Genomic DNA, 19,409 nt, shown 5'->3' on the forward strand with positions numbered 1-19,409 from the left:
CATAAATAAACGCGAAATATAAAAAAATTCAATGCATTCAATACAAACACTTAAACGTTTTTTAGACGTTTAGGTAGCTCCCAGTAGAAAAATATCAATTCAACAGCGGCCTTTTAAAGCATTCTCACTTCAATTAATTAATTAATTCCTAATTGAGTTTAAATTAAATATTGTAGTGCATGAATTTGAATTGAACAACCTGATAATGCTCACTCTGGTTATTGTTATCTGGTTGCTCACTACGCGCTCTTGCGCGCCGAATCCAATAAATTAAAAATGAAAACTGTTGCCAGCGCGAGAAAAGAAATATCATCGGTTTTATTGATACATACATACATACGTACGTATTAGCGTTTTATATAATATAGATGTTTCTTCCTTCATTTCGTATCATTCATCATCTTGGATTATAACAAGTATTTACACATTGGATTAAGGACGCTCCTGACCGACATTGCAGACAAGTGAACTTCTGCTTTTAGTTTCTTATTCTTTAACTATTATAGAAGCATTGTACTTTTTTTAAAAGTAAATATCCCAATAACACAAAGTTTATTTTTTTTATTCTTTTAATTTGAATTAGTACATTATTTCATAGCATATCCAATTTTTTCAAAGGATTTTAATCTCAAATGTGAGCAATGAGCTCACATTTGAGATGTTATTAATCTCTTTCGCATGTTAGTTAATTGATTCTCCAGTGAATAATGAGATGTCGCTTGCAATGAAAAGAAATTAAACTTTATTTTTTAAGGAAAAAACAAAAGCTGTCTGATTAAGCAATATAAAAAAGGGAACACCTAGAATAACTTTTCATAGAATGAACGGATTTTCGCGTACTAAGACTCACTTTTAGTTTTTTAAAGAATAACGTTAAATTGTTTGGTGTAGATGATATTTTCAGTTAGGAAATCAGAAACAAAAACGTATTTTCTTTAAACACATCTTTTTTCCAGACTAATTTGGATTCGACCCTCAAAATAGAGGGGCTCGCTACAATTTGAAAAGTTAAGTCAGGGTAGAGGATGAAAGTTAGAATTCCTTAATCTTGATTTTACTTTTAGCCTATTTCCCCTTATCATGAACTTTTTAAGCGAATCGAAAAAATTTTTGCTTACAACAATAAAATGAGCTTGCACAAAGATGCCCCTATATTAAACATTCCATGCACCAATATTAGTTTTTTTAATAATTATTTAATATTTTAAATAATAATAAACGAAAAAAAATTTGAATCATATGATATACACATAATTTCATTATTTTAAAGAATGTAATTTTGAATGGCAAAATGCAAAATGAAATCGGTCAAATAGTTCGCGCTAAATTAAAGTTTATATCCATGACTTATTTTCAAATTTCATAATTCCGAAACTGTTCCATCGATTGCACTAAAATATTGTATTTTACCTTTTAAAATTACATTTTTTAAAATGATGTTCTAATTTGTATACATTGCAATTCAAATTTTTTCGTATATTTAAATATTTATTATTCGACGAAGAAATTTGTGAGCCTTCTAATAAGAATTCAATAATAACTAGTATTAATGTTTCATTTAATTAATTATTAATTAATTTATTATAAATAACTATTTATTTTTTTATAATTTCGAATAAAATTATTTTTAAAAAAATAACTAAGTTTGATAAATGAATTTCTCAATTTAATGCAAGAATGTTTTTGATTCTTTTGAAAATATTTCGATACATTACGAAATGCGCAAATTGTAAAAGGGGCTCGATGACTCTTCTATTGAAATCCGATTTTCAAGATTGTTGTTTCATCCCATATTTTGAATCGCTTGGTAAAAAGGTATGTTTATACAGAGAAAGTACGTTTTCGTGTCTGATATCGAAATTTAAAATACCTCCTGCACTAATTAGTTAGCCTGTTTAAGGTTATGCCCTGGAGTCATTAAGGTTGAGTTGTAGTACGTGCAAATCTAATCATTAAAAATCAAGAGTTATTCATTGAGGTTCTCATAAATGTAAATAAGGCGGCATCTCTAGATGACAAGAAACAATCTCTTGTATGTCATATATTCTTTTTAACCTTCTAGGAACATTTTCCATGTCATATTACTGTTAATGGGTGGTAAAGCTCTGATAGAAGGTGATGAGGAAGAAGTGGAAGATTTGAAACCAGACTTTGGAAAACCTGCTATGATGCCCATAGAACCCTTACCTATAGAAGCGCCCCCGCCACCTCAGGAGACACCCACTGAAGGAGGAGGAGAAAAAACTTTAGCACTTACTGGACCAGAAACTGCTGCCACAGAAGGAGAAAAGTAGAGTTTAATAATACTCCGCATATATATATATATATATATTTTTTAAAAGAACATTCTTGCTTTGCACGGGAATACCTCTTCTGTCAGATATATGCCGCTATGTAAATTATCCATGAGATAATTTCCTGCTAGGTTTTTGTCTAGCGCAATTTTTTCGTATAATTTTTTAAAAAATGTCCTCATCACTTTAAAATCATTCGTGCATAATATATAGGGTTCTTTAAATGACAAAATGAACGAACCCGTTGAGTAAATATAAAGAATTGTCTGTCTGTTAGCACTCGAACACCACTTTTTTAGTAGAAAATGCACTCCCTTTGCAGTTTATTATTGATTTTTAATAAATATTGAAATATTGCGAATAATATTTTGAAAATTAATTCATTTCGCGTTGCTTCGCTTAAAACTTTTCTTGATTAATGACCTTCTTTTCTTATACTTTATGAAATGCTAAAAAAAAAGGCTTTTTACTCGCTTAAAATTTTTAATTTTTTAAAAAAGTGATCATATACCTTTAAAAGCGGCTTCTGCTACAAATGGGGCAGTAGCAAAGTTTTAGAATTTTGCCCTACAGGGCACTACTACTTAATAGGACGTCATACAGCTGCAGAAAATGTTCCTCTCCTTCTCCATCGATACTAATTTAAAATTAAAAATGAAGAAAAAATATGTTCTGGCAAAACCTAGAGTTTGTCACGAAGTTTCAAGTACTGGAAGAAAAACAAATTATTAGAAGTGAACCGTTGCGTCATCCTAAGTTGTCATCATTTATTTCCATTTGTACATTTTAAAATTTTCTCTTCAGTATTTGGCTTACTCTAGGTTTGTCTGTACTCTCTTTTTTTCTACACTTTAAATTTTAAATGAGTCATGAAGAGGAAAGAATATTTCAGAGGAAACTTCCGCGGTGTGGAGTACTCTTAACATTTTCCGGCGCAGTGTTGCCAATCTGGAAACATTTCATCTAAAAGTGTTACAAATCAGTAGAAAAGTAAAATTAGTTGATTTTAACATAGACGATTCTTGAAGCAACAATAAAGATTTCAGTAAGTGGACAATGACCAACAATTTTCCCTTTTCATCAGGACAAAAACAAAAGGTGATGGAGAAGGTACAGAGGGCGCCTCCACCGAAGAGGACGGAAAGAAATCCCCCACGGGTGAAGAGTCTCAACAGGTATTGAAATTATATCTCGCTTGTTTTCTTTTTTTTTTCCTCCATACTTTCCTAAATGAACTGATTATTTTTTCTTTTAACAGCCACTTGAAGCCAGTACCAGCCAAGTGGTTCCAGCCGATCAGTAAGTAACATTTATTAATAATTGATTTGTCCATTTTCTTGGCGTGTTCCATTACGCGATGTGTCAAAACCAAGCCTGAACTAGATCAGCATGTCTCAATAATACCCAAATTGACTGTTTGTGTCATGACGCTTCGTCAATGCTTCTGACCTATATTTACATGGACCATGAACTATTTGCTTAAATATTATACAATCCCTGGTCAAATGATTAGAAGCACTTTAAGATTCCATATAATATCTTAATTATCAGGTGATACTATACAGCTTTATTGATTTTACGCGACCGAAACCGGTTTGTACTTGTTGACGTTCGTGTTTTAATGGGTTAACATGTCCAATGCAATACGTTAAAATGAATACAAATTGGAAGTAGTATATAAAAAAATCTCCCGAATAAAAACCAATTACATATATAATTAAATAGTTAAGTATTGCCTATATAAACTTGTGCAAAACATGTCATTATTTAAAAAAATTACAGTGAGTTTATTAATTGGGTCTCATTATTATAATATACTAATATAATATCTGATATAATAAATATTCTATATTTATTTAATAGATTGTCTAATTTATCTAGTCCTCGAGTTTATATTATATATCCTCTAATTTAACCAATACTACAGAAGAACGTAAAAAAGTACAAACCGGTTTCAGTCACTTAAAAACAAGAAAGCTGTATAGAGTATCACCTGATAATTAAGATTTTACATAGAATCTTATAGTTCGTCTAATAATTTGGTCAGGTACTGTATTTAAACATTTTCAGTGTGTTTTATGTTAGCTTTAAAAAATTCTGGGCGAAATCATAACTGATACTTTCACAAGTTGGAGATGTTCTTATATAATCCTTTCTGTATTTTCACTTTCCATTAAAATAATATAATCCATGAAAACATTTAAAGTGATCGATATCGTTTTATTTTTAAAAAAAGTAATTGTTGTATTGTATTTGATAATTTCAAAGACACGAAACCCGTTTCCGTAACATCCAAATTCAGTTTGTTATTTAAAGGCTGTTAATGATGCTAAATTGGGTCTTGCACAAAACAATCAAAAGAACGACACTAAAATGTCTCAACTAAAAGAGAAAAGCGAACGATTAGACAGTTTTTTGCAGTTTAGTAACGCACCTCCGAAAAATAAAATTTAGCATGCAGGTGATTAGAATTAAGTTGTTCAGTCTAACACCGCTCTTATCAAACTCTTCTTTCCATGCGTTCTATTTTTTTGAACAATGGATTTAAATGTAAAATGTTTATAGACTCACAAAAAACAGGTAACAAATATTACCGCTGTTTTTTCTTTTTTAAAATGTTTGGATAATTAATATGTTCCGCTATAATGTTTAAATGTTGATCCTAATAAGCATGCATTTTAAACTGTTGCAGTCATACCCTAAGGCAGAATTTTTTCGAGCTTTCGGTGGCATTTCTTTAAGACACTTTAAAATGTAACAATTACTCATTTAAAGTAACAGAAATGTTGTTTTTGCAGGCGAAAGAATAGAATAAAAATGTATAAAAAAATTAAATGCATAACAATTTATTGTAAAAGTAATATTTTTTTATTTTAATATTATAGGCGGAAAAATGCACTCATTATTTCCTCTTTCGAATTTTGTAAATCATTTCATAAATTAAAATTCGAAAATAAATTAAGCGATAACAACTTAAAATTCAAACATAAATTGAAATCATAAAACCCGTGCAGTAACACCCAAAGTAAAAATCACGAATCACGCGAATAATACTTTTTAAAAAAGAGATACTCAAATAAGTATATGTAAAATAGGGTGCTCTTTAAAGAAAGGAAAAAAAAAGAAAGAAAGAACATCCTTTCTAGAGCGAACTATTTTTTAAACCTTCAGAATTATTTTATTTTATATTATCAATTTGAAATTCTAGCTAAAAGCCAGTCATTACCGATTTTTTTTTTTAAAAAAAATCTCGAATGAGATCAGAAAAATTAAGATTATTTCTTTCCTCTCTGTTGCGCAAGAAAGACTTCTTTTTAAAACAATTCTGTAGAAAAAAAATCATTTTTCGAAAAATTATACAGAAAGGAAAAATAAAAATTTCCCCTTTCTAATGAAACTTCTTTCTGCAAAAATTCTGCGACGATGTCGCCGTAATTCTGCCACGGGCCTAACATATAATAAAATATGTGTATGGATCAGAGTGTTGAGAACGTTTTTGGCGTTGAACTTTATGTGACAAATTAGAAATATGGCTTGAAGATGTGAATAATGACCAAATGAGTCCTACCTCAAATCACTATTTTTTGTATCGATTAGTTAATTATACAATTTTTTAAAATATTTTTTCTCTTTATTTAATATTTCGGAACATTAAAATCCATCACCATTTGTTTTTCAATAGAAAACTTTTAAGTTTTTACAACTCACGAAATAATTTGGAAATCCATTTTTTTCCCCAAATGACGATATTTAAGAATCTGTTATGAAGATGAAGTTTTGATGAAAGTACTGAGAAATCTGTTAAACGCGAATGATGAAAAGAAAGTCAATCATGCAATTTATTACGAATTATTTTTTTAATGGAAATAAGAGGTTTTAGTTTGAAAAACATTACTTTTTCTTTCGTCTGCTTTTGTGACATTATTGAGAGCCCCATTCAAAATATAATATTTAAATACGTATATAGCTCGTTCACCAGGAGTTGGCACTTGGCTCCGCCTTCATCACGTGATATGTGACGATACTATTTCGCTATTTTTGGAAGAAAGTTGTGAGCAATCTTGAACAAGGTTGCTATTTGACGATTGTATGGCAAAAATGTTTAATTCGCAAACTTTATCTGCATTTTTTTAACATTAAATATTTCATAAATTTGATGATATTTCGCTCCATTTTTTATGATATTTCTCCCTTTTGAGTAAATAGTTTGTCCTTTTTGAGATATTTTGCTGGAAAAACAACAATTTTTAAATTATAAATATATTTAATTAGCTAGAGAAACGAAAGGTACAATAGCGGATGATAAAGCGAAGTAAGTGACTGAAAAATAAGTCACTGTTTGTGTTTGGCGCGCACTAAAGGTTGTCTCAATTTCAAGCGCGGAGATGTTTCTATTCTTACTCCCGCGCTGGAATGAACTCCGCGTCCGAGGAGGGGGAGCCAAGTGCCAACTCCTGGTGAACAAATTATGCTTCCTATCGAATATTTCCCCACCCATGAATTGTGCAATTTCAAAAAATGCAAAAGAAAAAAAAAAAAAATTTAGTGTTTGCATAATTAAGTGTAACAAAGCGGCGCTCAACAGAGGTTAACACTGAAGAGCTCATTGTGCTTTCGCGTTAAGCGTTCGTTCATTTCTCATCAAGTTTATCTGTAGTTATAGGCACAAAATTTATAATTTTGTTTTTATTATTTATAAGCACTAAAGTGACAAGTTCTTTACAAAAAGTAAGGTTTTGAAAATCCCAACCACCTTCCATCTAAAACAATGATCTTAAAAACCTATATTTAATAACCGATATAATTTTTTTATTTCTTATAAATCATTCTCAAAAATATTTTAAACAATATCACTTGAAAAGTGGCCATAGGAATTACTAAATCGATATTAAGAAATTGCTTGTAAGTAGTCTGGGTAATTTTGTTTTCATCGAGAAATTGGATGTAAAAAAAAAAGATACTATGATTCCTTTCGCCCCCGTTAAAAGTCATAAAAAATATGTTAATGACTTGAATTAAATTTTAATAGGCAGTTCAATATGTTCATTTTATAACCATTCTAGCATTAAAAAAATTTAAAAAAAATTTTTTTTTTTTTAAATTTCAGATTATAACTTTTTTAGAAAAAAAAACCCTTTAATTTCTTTTCAAAAAAATTGTTATAATAATGCGATGACTTCGTAGCAGAAGAAAAAATAATTTTCTTTCATTTCAGAGCCGCAGCAGCAGCAGCACAAGCAGCCATGATTATGTTGCCACCAGAACCCATCAGACCAACGGAAACACCTGCAGTGGCTGCAATCAATTTTAAAGAATACGGAAGGAAACTTGTGGTAAGTGATCTCCCTTTTACATATAACTAAGCAACAAATCTCGTGCGCAGATAAAATTGGTGATCCAGGTAGCTAAAGAGTAGACACACTTGCTAGGCTACAATTTACAGCCAAAAAATACTTTTTTGTTACAAAATAAAACTTTACACGCAGAGAAAATAAAAACGTACTCTGGCTGAGCTGCAGGCAACTGCTAGTTTATAATAATTCAGTTTCAAAAAATAATCCCAATAACTTAAATTTTAATGAAGTTTTTACTTCATAGCTGCTTTTATAAATTATATAGAATGTAGATAGATAAATATCTTTGTATAAGGTCTATAATGTAAGTAAATAGGTACTATTAGTGTATGTTGATTATTCCATTCATGAAATGCCAAAATTAAAAGTCACAACCTGCTTATGAGATCCACTATCGTTGACCCCCATTTTCATTTCATCGACCCCCAATTTTTTTTCACTTAAAATGGACCCCTTACAGGTTGTCGTTGACCCCTGGGGGTCAATATAGACCACTTTGGGAATCACTGCCTTAGATTGAATGCCAAGTTTTTTTTTATTAAAAAACAATTATTTTTTTTTGCAGAGTTTCTTGGCTCGAAATTTCTACACTATGAAATACGCTGCTCTCGTCATGGCTTTTGCTATCAATTTCATCTTATTGTTCTACAAGGTAAGAAAAGTTAACTCATAAATTCCATCACCCAGTAGGTGCAAAATAAGTGTTCTTATAACCATCCTCTCATGTCATGATTACAGGTTACCATTCCTGGAGGAGATGAGGAGGAAGAGGGGGAGGAAGGAGAAGAGGATGATGATGATGATGATATCGTCTTGGGCAACGGTACTAACTTCGACGACAGTGCAATACTGGGAGATGAGGATGAAGATGTGGAAGAATGGGTTGTTATAGAAGAAAAAGTGTTCTATTTAGAGCCTGTCATTCGGCTGTTAGCAGTCACTCACTCCATTATTTCATTTTGCATGTTGATCGCCTATTATAATCTAAAAGTAAGACTTGTTTAGAATAACAAATAATATTTAAAAAAAATTTTAATTCCTACTTAGGTTAACAAAGAATATTTTTATTTTAGTTACTTCTTATTAAATAATTACAATTTAATTCTCCCCCATAAGACTAAAATGAATGAATGAATCATTATTTGTAAAAACTGTATTGGCATCCACTAATTGTAGGAGTCAAATAAAAAGAATTCTTTTATAACTCAAGAACCGTTTGTTCGTGAAAAAGGCGATTTCAGCTCCAATCTTAAAAATCTTTTCAAATAGTTCTTCACGAGGAACGCTTGAAAAACGAATTATTACCCTAGGTTTAGCGATGCAAATTCATTTGCAGGTGATTCTGTTTTCTCAGTTATTTGAAAGATGACATTAGTGGTGTTACAATTCTATTGAATCGTTGCAATGGAAGTGATTACGTGACCTGTGCGTTAAGCTTGAGTAAAAGAAAAATAGGTGGGATGCATGTGGAAGAAACATTAGTTATCTAAAACAAAGCCTTATAGTTAATGCATTTGAAATTTGTTTCTACAATTCTAAATAATACGAAATCAACGGACATTTAAATAAAATTTTAAAAAAAATAAAGTTGGTACCGAAACACTGCTTCTTAAATCTGGATTTTGCAGAATTTGCTCCTTGCAATAGCATTTTATTTTCGATACCGAATGATATCAAGTGATCGCTAACAGCGTAGGTTAATCTAAGAACGAAAAGGTCAGGGGTAACGAAAAATAATAAAATAAAATGGAATTATATTAACTTTTTTGTCAATGTTGAGCTGTGTTGATCCGTTGATTTTTATGCCACGTTCGAAGAACTAGTATAAAGAATGAATGTGTTATTTATTATTTTGATTATAATGGATATTTGAATTAAGAAGGAGTGTGTAACAATAACAGCTGATTATAGACGAGCTGTGAACTGAAACGGTTCTAAAATTGTTTTGGAATAAATCAGTACCCCCCCCCCCACGTTGCAAAAGTAAAATGTTTCGTCTTTATCACTTTTCAGTATTGTGTTTGTTAATTAGTCAAAAAAATGGCCAATTGGCACTAAAATTTTGATTATACATTAGAGGCTATATTTTTTCATTGTAGGTGCCTCTGGCGATCTTCAAAAGAGAGAAAGAAATCGCGAGGGCTGTGGAAATCGATGGTCTTTACATATCCGAACAACCTGCCGAAGATGATTTAAAAGGACACTGGGATAAATTGGTCATCAGTACAAAGTATGTGTGGTCCTCTTTTAAACGATTCATGCACTACTATGAGAAACCTTGACAAATTAATAATATTGTTCACTCACCAGGAGTTGGGCTCCACTTCTTAGGACGTTAGTAATTGGATAAAACATCCCCACTCTTATAATTGAGACAACTCTTAATGCTCGCCAAACAGTGAATAGTACATAATCGTTCTGATCTGTTGACGTGATAGCTTCAATTTAAACACTTTTATGGTGCACAATATAATAAAGTTTTGACAGAGAAATTACACAGTTGCGTAGTTCCAACTTTCAGCTTTAGAATGCAAAAACTCATTTGGAAAAAGGTTTACTACCACGAGAATGGCTACTGTTGGCGCGTAGGTATCTCCCCTTGGTGAAAAACTTTTTACTCAACCCTATATAAATGACAGAAAACTCTTATGAATGGGTAAAGTTAAACACAAATCACAATAATAAACCTCCTAGAATAATCAGCCTGTTCACACTGCACCTCGTGCATAAGCGGAGGGATACACCGGAAGTTTTCTAAATTCCTTCCGATTTTAGGAAGCTTGTTATTGTTTACATCAAGTCTGCGTTCCAGGTTGTTATACCTTTCGTAACGCTAGCTAGTTAAATATATGTCAAGTTTAAAAAGGGCTGTTTTTAGAAAAATGAAAAATTTATGAAATACTAATAATGTTTATTAATAAAATAATTTCAACCAGGTCTTATATTATTATGTAAAAGATTTATTCACTTCATTGAAAAAATCTTAGCAATCATTTTCGTTTGTAATACGTATTATTATTGATGATTTATGTTATTTTTTATGACATTTTTACGTTGTCATATACTATTTAACACATCTTTAAGGCAGATTCTAAATTGTTTTAACATTCTTGCGTTCTACTATTTTCTTAAAATTTAATAATTTTGAGTCACTTTTATTTTGGATTTAGGCACATTATACCTACTAAATATATTGAAATAGTGTCATTAAATAGCCTCAATGTATTATTCACAAGTAAAGAAGTTTGTGATGCATAACAGCTAAAAAGCAAGTATTTATTCAAGTTTGCATTAAAGAATAATTTTATAAAATTGCATTGTATTTTAATGTTTTTGTTTGTTTAATGAAAAATAAAAGTTTATTCTGAAAAAAAAAAATGTTATTTGCGAGCATAAAAATATAGAATGAAAAATTCTCTAGTTAAAATGAATGACTAGTTTCATTTATTAATATCCCAAAAAAATAAATGAGAATTAATTATTTTTTTAAAATTTGCTTTTTTAAATTTATTTTTCCTAAAATTGTTTTGCAGTCAAATGTATTGGAATAGTAAATATGTAATGAAATTAAAAAGAAGTTCTTAAATAGCAGGTCACATAAAAAGAATCACGCGCATGTTGACTTTGCCTATAATATCGCTGAAAATAGTTTATAATCTTCAAACATTCAACCTAACTCTATCCAATTTATTAATTATTTAACATCGATATTTTTGTCATAAGATTGCCAACTGGCGACCTTTCTCGGGATTGTTCCTCAAAAGTTCCCCTCCTTCTAAAAATAGCGTACTATTATCGTCGGAAGAACCACGTGATAAAGGCGGAGTCAAGTGCCTACTCCTGGTGGACGAACAATATATTACTATGGCAAAACATTAATAGTATGACACATTATTCAAATATTGTAAAATTTTGATTCTTCAACCTTTTTATTTCCAGATCTTTTCCTGTGAACTATTGGGATAAATTCGTTAAAAAAAGGGTAGGTTAAATTTACTTTTTGGTTATTTAAGTGACAGACTAAAGAGCTATTGGCGTTGGTTTAAGGTTCACAGTTTTGTATCAGGTGTCTCCACACTAACAATGCGTTTAATTTCCCCTACATTACAATGAAAATGTGTTTAAAATATGTTTTAACGTGTAGAGATCAGAGCCTAACTGATGCAGGGGCATACAGGGCAGTTTCTCAGTGCCCCCACATCAGAGGGGGTGCCCAAATCGAATCGAAGGTTTATTTTAGGTTTTCTTCTTGAATTACCTTCTTTACAACAAAATATCAGTACAGTGTAAAATCCGTCAGTCTTGTGTTAGCTTCTTCATTAATCTATCGCAGGGGTTTCCAACTAACATGAGGCCGGGGGCCGCAATTAAAAACACCAGTCAAATGGCTGCCACAACTTTATCAAAATTTTATATAGGACTCTTTTATGTTTGAAGGAACGTTAAAAATTACTGGCAGATTTTTATAAAAGTTTTTTTAATACTAAAAAAAAAAAAAAAAAGACAGAATAACAAGCATTACAAATAATGCTTGTTATGTATCATTTTGAATCTTCTCTTAATCTGAAACTTAGTGACATGATTTTTTTTACTTTCAAATTCAATTCTGTGATAAATTAACATTTTTTCGACTTATTACGAATTATAGAATCAACTAAAAACTTCTCGAGCATCTGAAATAATTTTTTTTTCTTTTCCGCTCATGCGATATTCAATTCAAGGAATTTAGATAAAACATTATATTCGTTCCCTCTTTTATGTGCTTTAAAATTTACAAATGTAAATAATTTCATCCAAAATGAGTGGTTTCATAAAGCTAAATTGGAGAATCTCTGATACGCACATGCTAAATTATATTCACAAAATAAAAAAAGAAATAAAAAACAGAGAACAACATGCACGATTATTTTTGTATTTCAATAAATATTTTCTTGGAAGCAAAACCTGAGAAAAACATTTTTTTTTGCACCGTTGGTATGTTAAATTTCACAGATGACAAAAAAAATTAGTTTTTTTTTTTAGCTAGAAAAGTATTTTAAGCCCTTATAGATTTTTTACGAAAATTGTCCGCTATGAAAACTAATATATTTTAGTTCGCGGGCCACGAAAAAAGGCTACGAGGGCCGGATGCGGGCCGCCAGTTGGAAACCCCTGATCTATCGTGTGAACGCGAAAAAAAATCTATATTTCGTAAATGCATGGTTTTCAAATGCGGATTAGTCTAATTTTTCGCAATTTACGATGAAAAAATGTGGCTAATCAAAAGCCTTTTTTTTTACATATCGTAAAATGTGATATGTTTACAAAAATGCGGGCTTCTGATGGGCTTCATTGAGCCATCGTCATTGCGAAAATTTGGCTGAATTCCTCCCTAATGTCACCAAGGATTTAAATTTTTCGCAGCTATATGACAACAATCAGAAAACTGCATTCGGCATGATGGAAATAAAAATGTCAATAAAATCAATAAAATGGACAGAGCGATATATCCGTTGGAGGGAGGGGGGCATTTATAGGTATTTTAGGTTCCAGTCCATTTTCTTTTTATATATCTATAATGAGGTGAAAAATTTAAATACCTTCATAAAGTTCGGTTCTTCATGACCGAAATAGTGAAGCAGAGGAGCCCCGCAAAGAAGTGTTTGTTCTGGGTCCCAATGAGGCTAAGTCGGGCCATGGTAGAGACTGCCCCATTAAACATTAACGGAGTTTCCTTACATTCTTAAAATGAAGACAAAACTTTTCACATACTGAATCTAGTTAGTTGGATTCGATGTTTCAAACTTGAAGAAAGAGGACCATTTGGGTATATTCTAGCACCCGTCCGCGTTCACGTTTTTAAAATGTCACGATTCCTGCAAATTAGCATAAAAGAACGAGTGGGTATATGCTATATTTTTTATTTACTCGGTTTTTTTTTTAATGATCGATTATAAATTGTAGTTATATATATCCAATAGTTGAGAGATAAAGGTGTCGAAATGTTTTTTTTTTTTAATGTAACCACTATTTTGAATCATTTGATTGGGTATTAAAAGAACAGGTTATTTCAATAACAGGTTCGAGAGACGTACAGTGAGACGTATGATTTTGATTCCATCAGCAACCTCCTAGGAATGCAAAAAGGAAGCGCATTTTCTCAAGAAGATGAACCATCTGGCGTGTTTGGCATGTAAGATTTCTTTTTCTTTGTAATACTAATTTTAAAACCATCCTTATCCAGTTTATAAGTAGAAGAGTATCGGTTACTGCAGGGATGTCAAACTCGCGGCCCGAGATGGACATTTTTGCGGCCCAGTCAATATATCTTACGCAAAGTCAAAATAAAATAGAAATGTGAATTAGAAAGGAAATTAGCATGTAAAATTATAACATACTCTATTTATAAACTATACGGATCATTTTAAATTGTATACTAGAATATATAAAATTCTAATTGGCTTGCGGCACCTGCTCTTCCAGGGATACTGCATCGTATCAAAAATGCGCAGAAAAGAATTCAAATCTTAGAACAGAATTTGAAACAAGGTTTAAAGATTTTAATTCTTTGGAAGTCAAATTTTGTTTGTTTTCTTCGATTTTCTCGATAAATATAGACTCAGTACCCAGTTATATGCAAATGGAAGTGATTGAGATTCAGTGAGACTCATATTTGAAGGCAAAATTCATTGAAGTGGGTGTGCCTAAATTTTAAAAATATTTACCGACAAGGTTTGAAAATACTCGAAAATTCGGATATGAAATTATTTCCACGTTTGGAAGTACTTATCAGTGAGAGCCAATTATTTTCTGTTATGAATGGAAATAAATCTCCTGTCCGAAACCGTATTAATAACGCTCACGTTGGGTCAAATTTGAAAGTAGTCTCGGCCAATAAAATTTCTAACGACGTAGGTGAGATAGTAGCAGAGAGGAGATGTCAAGTATCAAACAATAATTTAACTTTATATATGTTTATTACAATGAACTGTTCAACATAAAAATATTTGTTTCTATGAACATTGATTTTTTTTTTTTTTTTGCGTCCCACTTGAAGCTAAAGTTAGGCATTGTTTATTTGAGCTTTTGAATTTGACACCCCAAGGTTACTAAGAGGGAAATGAATCAGAATTTGACTCATGATTCTGGGTTTCATATTTTGACGTGCGTAGACGTCATCAGCAGATTTTTCTACTCTTAGCATATTTGTATACTCACATTGGGAGTTTTTTTTTTTCTCCATAAAATTTATTTTTTGAAGCAGTTATTCTATTTATAAGGGTAAGGATTCTTAAAATCGATACTGAATGTTTTCAATTGCACGGCAGCGTGTAACTTTTCTATTATTCTTTTAATAGCATTATGATGATGGATCAAACATAGGGTCGAAAGAAACATTGGCAAAAGAAAAATATGAATGTCTTAAAAGAACTTTAATTTAAAGTACATAATAATAAGAAAAACACCCCAAAAGCAAAATATTTCACACTTTAATAATTATTTTTATTGTTATTTGAGAATAAGAAATGATTGATTATGGAAACCACATCCAAACATATTGTCTGGTCTGGAACCAGAATCTTTTACAGTTTTAACAAGAAAATGTTTCACTTTATTTTCTTGAAAACCATTAAACGAGTAGGAAATCAAGAACACATAAATTTCAACTTTATAAATATTTAAGGACATATCTTAAAGCAAATAAATCCCCTAAATATTATTCTAAATATACCACAATTCATTCAGTCTTATAATTCGAGGGAAAAGAAGAATATACAACGCCGTATGTCTAGAGACTATCATATATGGCAACGTTACTTTTAAAAAGTAACGAGTAAAAGTACAAGTATTTTTAAAAAAAGTAACGAGTAAAAAGTAAAAAGTTCTCAGTTTAAAAAGTAACGAGTAAAAAGTACAAGTAAAAGTACAAGTACTAAACAAAAAAAGTAACGATTTAAAAGTACATTTCGAGGAAATCGAAAATTCAAAGTAACCTAAAATTTTATAGAATAATATTCTTATGTTCTTTAATGTTTTTGCAAAATTGTTGTTATTTATTTAATTATTTTTAATTTTGAAAGTTATGGACATTAATTTATTTTTAAATTCGGAAGAATATTATAATATAATTTTATAATATAATCGTATAATATAATTTTAAAATCAAATATAATTTTAATATCAAACTTTTTATGGATTTGCACGAAAAAGAAATTTTATCTATTGATTTTAATTTTTAGTTTATTATTTTTATTTATTTAAATTACCATTGATTTAAAATTGTTTTACTCTTTAGAAACGCGTTTTAAAAACACAAACATAAACAAAGCAAACACGGGGTTTCAGATAGCTTTGTGATCTTTGAGCTAGTAAAAAATAATTGAATGTGCAGTATAAGTTGAAACAGAAGGTATTTAAACACGAAGTTAGCTGTGAATGCATATATATTGCACATTAATTTTATAAATTAAAAAAACATAAGCATTTTTTTTAAATTTAATTTTTTGTTTTTTTAGAAAGCTTACCGAGTTTTAGAAAAAAGTAACGATTTCATTCGATATTTCCGTTACAAATACTTGTACTTTTTCCCTAAAAAAGTAACGAAAGTACAAGTAAAAGTACTAAATTTAAAAAGTAACGAAGTACAAGTAAAAGTACGTACTTTTTACTTGTACCGGCGGTACAAGTAACGAAAGTAAAAGTACTGCCATATATGGAGACTATAAGACTGCTACGGCAAAGGAATTTTGACGCCTTTTAACTGAAAGAGAAACTGAGCATTTTAAACTTATTAATTAAATTTTAAAACTCATTTCTCAGATAATTTTACATTTCCCATAATAACTAAAAACAGCATAACACATAAGAAAATATGAAATAAATAAATAAAAAGGCAATTCCTAGTCAATGGCGACGACATTCTCTCTTTAATTAAATGAATTCGTCTAAATCATATTCGTTTCATTTTTAAAAACTTCCCTTACATTTTTTTTTTTTGGAAAAAAAAAAGGAAAAAAATTAACCTATTTTTTTTATTTCGTGAACAAATACAAGGAACTAAAACAAAACATAATACACAAGTTCTAAGTTGAAATTTTAATTTGTTTTTATGTGTAAAAAAACATTTAATTCCCCATCAGTTAACTATCCCAAATGATCTCGGGCAAATGAAAATAGTTAGTCTTTGTATGATAGTTCTTACAACAGGGGACAACACACAAAGTGATAAACCCTAGTGAAATGATTCTAAACCACTTTTGTGTGACTCCAAATTCTTAAAATGTGCCTCCAAGCATTAGAAATTATACAATAACAATTATAATGCTTTTTCTATTATGAGTAAAGTTTAAATTAAAAAAGAGTGTATATATAATATAAAAGTGTAACTTTTCTTTGACACACAATTTTAAAAAATGTTGAAATAAGTAGGAAATTGAACGACTATTAACATTATTAATTAACAAAGGAAAGCAAGCTAAATATTAACTTTCAAACTGAAATAAAAGCTAATCATTAAAGTAAGCTATGCAATTAATAAACAAATTAACAAAGGATAACTAAAAAATCAAATATATAAAAAAAAAATGAATGAAGGACAACTAACAAAAAAAATATGCTAACAATTAATAATTAGCAAAAAAACTAGTTAACTAGAAAGCACAAAAAATAACAGTTAATGTAAGAATATGAACAGTCAATAACTATGGAAAACAAGCTAACAATTAATAACTAGAAAATAATAAATAACTGTTACTAATAAAAAATGAGTCGAAAGAAAAAATGAATCCCTTAATAAACGTGCTTTTGTAGTATATATTTTATTTCACATTCAATTTATTATCGCAAACTATTTAACACGGGTAAGAAAATAACTTTTAATCTAAATTTTTTTCATTGTGTGCCGTCAAATTTCGAAATCGTTAAAAGTGTGCCGCAACAAAAAAAAAAAAGGTTGAGAATCACAGTGAAATGATACGCCATTTTTGTTTCTTCTTTTTTTTTTCTATGTTAATTCAGTAAGCATCGTATATGCAATCGCACAAAGTGTACAGCAAAACTCTCAAACAAAATTTGGCAAATTTCCAAACTATGTTTTGCTTGCTTTCAGCCGTGTAAAAACACGATAAAACAAAACAAACTGACAAATTCTGCCGAGTTTTTTCTGGATAATAAATATTTGCAATATGTACGCGAGTTAACTCAATACAATGGGTTTTCATATACACTCCATAACAAAAAAATCGACGCACCAAGAAGCAATCTTCCGATTGCTTTGAAATTTCGTATGCATGAATGTTTTGAACAGATATGCAAATGGGGGGATATGCTGGGGACATATAGTCCTTAGCGACGAATCCCGCTTCCAACTTTGTCCTGACGATCATCGAAGACGCCTTTGGAGACGCAGATCCTGCCTTCACTATTGCACGCCACACCGGCCCTCAACAAGGCATTATGGTCTGGGGTGCCATTTCCTTTAACAGCCGGACCCCTTTGGCCGTCATTAGAGGTACACTTACTGCACAGCGGTACGTCGACGACATCCTAAGACCTGTTTTGCTACCGTTCCTTTTGCAGCACCCTGGGCTGGTGTTTCAGCAGGACAATGCCAGACTACATACGGCACGTGTTGTTATGAACTGTCTGCAAGCTTGTCAAACTCCTCCTTGGCCTACCAGATCACCAGATCTCTCTCCCATCGAGCATGCCTGGGATATGATGGGAAGGCGACTGCATCTGGCACGGAATGTTGATGACAATTGGATCGAATTTGGCAGGAAATACCGCAAGAGACCGTCCGGGAGCTTTATCGGTCTATACCACGCCGTGTGGCAGCTGGTATCCAGGCTAGAGGCGGGTCAACACCTTATTGAACTTGTTACTGTAACTCTGCAATAAATTATTCAATCGTTCTGAAATTTTAATCATTTACTATTCTGTACATTGTCTTCCTATCCACCAATTTTCGTTTCAATCGGACAACTCCTTCTTGGTGCGTCGATTTTTTTGTTATAGAGTGTACTTCCTATTTGTATTTATTTTTTAACATATTGTATTACAATATTAACCAATTAATACACAAACGTAATGCAAACTGGTTTCAGCGGCGTAAAAACAATATAGATGTCTAGTATCACTTGATGATTAAGATTTTACATAGAATCTTCTTATAGTGCGTCTAATAAATTATTTAGAGACTGTATATTTAGTTTTGTTATGCATTTGAATGAAATGTTATTCACACTAATAAAGAGAATGAAATGTTTTTTTTTTTTTTGCAGGATAATGAGCATGGACTGGAAGTATCAGATTTGGAAAGCAGGCGTCACCATCACAGATAACGTGAGATTCTCTCTAAATGTGTTCTTTTAATCCTTCTTCTTAAGTTCAAGCTATGAGATTGTATTTCATTCAATAAATAAATATTTAGTTTTTACTTTAATGATCATTTTAACAATGATTTCTTTCATTTTTAGAAAGGCTAGTTCCATTTAAATGACTTTGTAATGAAACGTGGTTTTTAAAAAGTTTCATTTTTAAAATTCGACTTCTAGTCATCTGATTTCGCACAAATATTCTATTTTGCTATGTAATATTACATTCCTTAATAGGGTGTAAAAAAATTTTTTTTTTCCTTATCGTTCAACATTTTTTCGACCCTTTTCAAATAAAACAATAAAGAATAATAAATACTTTCAAAAAAGTTATTTTTTACATTGGATAAATGAATTTGATAATTGTGTGCGAAATAAAAGAAAAAGTTCTCGAGATCCGACTATAT

General features: G+C 30.7%; 1 protein-coding gene across 1 annotated transcript in view; it reads left to right on the forward strand.

The window, feature by feature from the left end:
- The window catches only part of LOC107450496 (Ryanodine receptor), a gene marked incomplete in the record, with an annotated part of 265,214 nt that overhangs the window by 235,709 nt on the left and 10,096 nt on the right, over positions 1-19,409 (forward strand). The window contains 10 exon segments of the mRNA XM_071180425.1: positions 2,063-2,290; positions 3,379-3,469; positions 3,553-3,593; positions 7,510-7,627; positions 8,214-8,300; positions 8,387-8,638; positions 9,748-9,878; positions 11,588-11,630; positions 13,708-13,820; positions 18,910-18,970. Of these exon segments, the coding sequence (XP_071036526.1) occupies positions 2,063-2,290; positions 3,379-3,469; positions 3,553-3,593; positions 7,510-7,627; positions 8,214-8,300; positions 8,387-8,638; positions 9,748-9,878; positions 11,588-11,630; positions 13,708-13,820; positions 18,910-18,970 (1,165 nt within the window).

Source organism: Parasteatoda tepidariorum, chromosome 4 (assembly GCF_043381705.1).
Source record: "Parasteatoda tepidariorum isolate YZ-2023 chromosome 4, CAS_Ptep_4.0, whole genome shotgun sequence".
Lineage (NCBI taxonomy): Eukaryota > Metazoa > Arthropoda > Arachnida > Araneae > Theridiidae > Parasteatoda > Parasteatoda tepidariorum.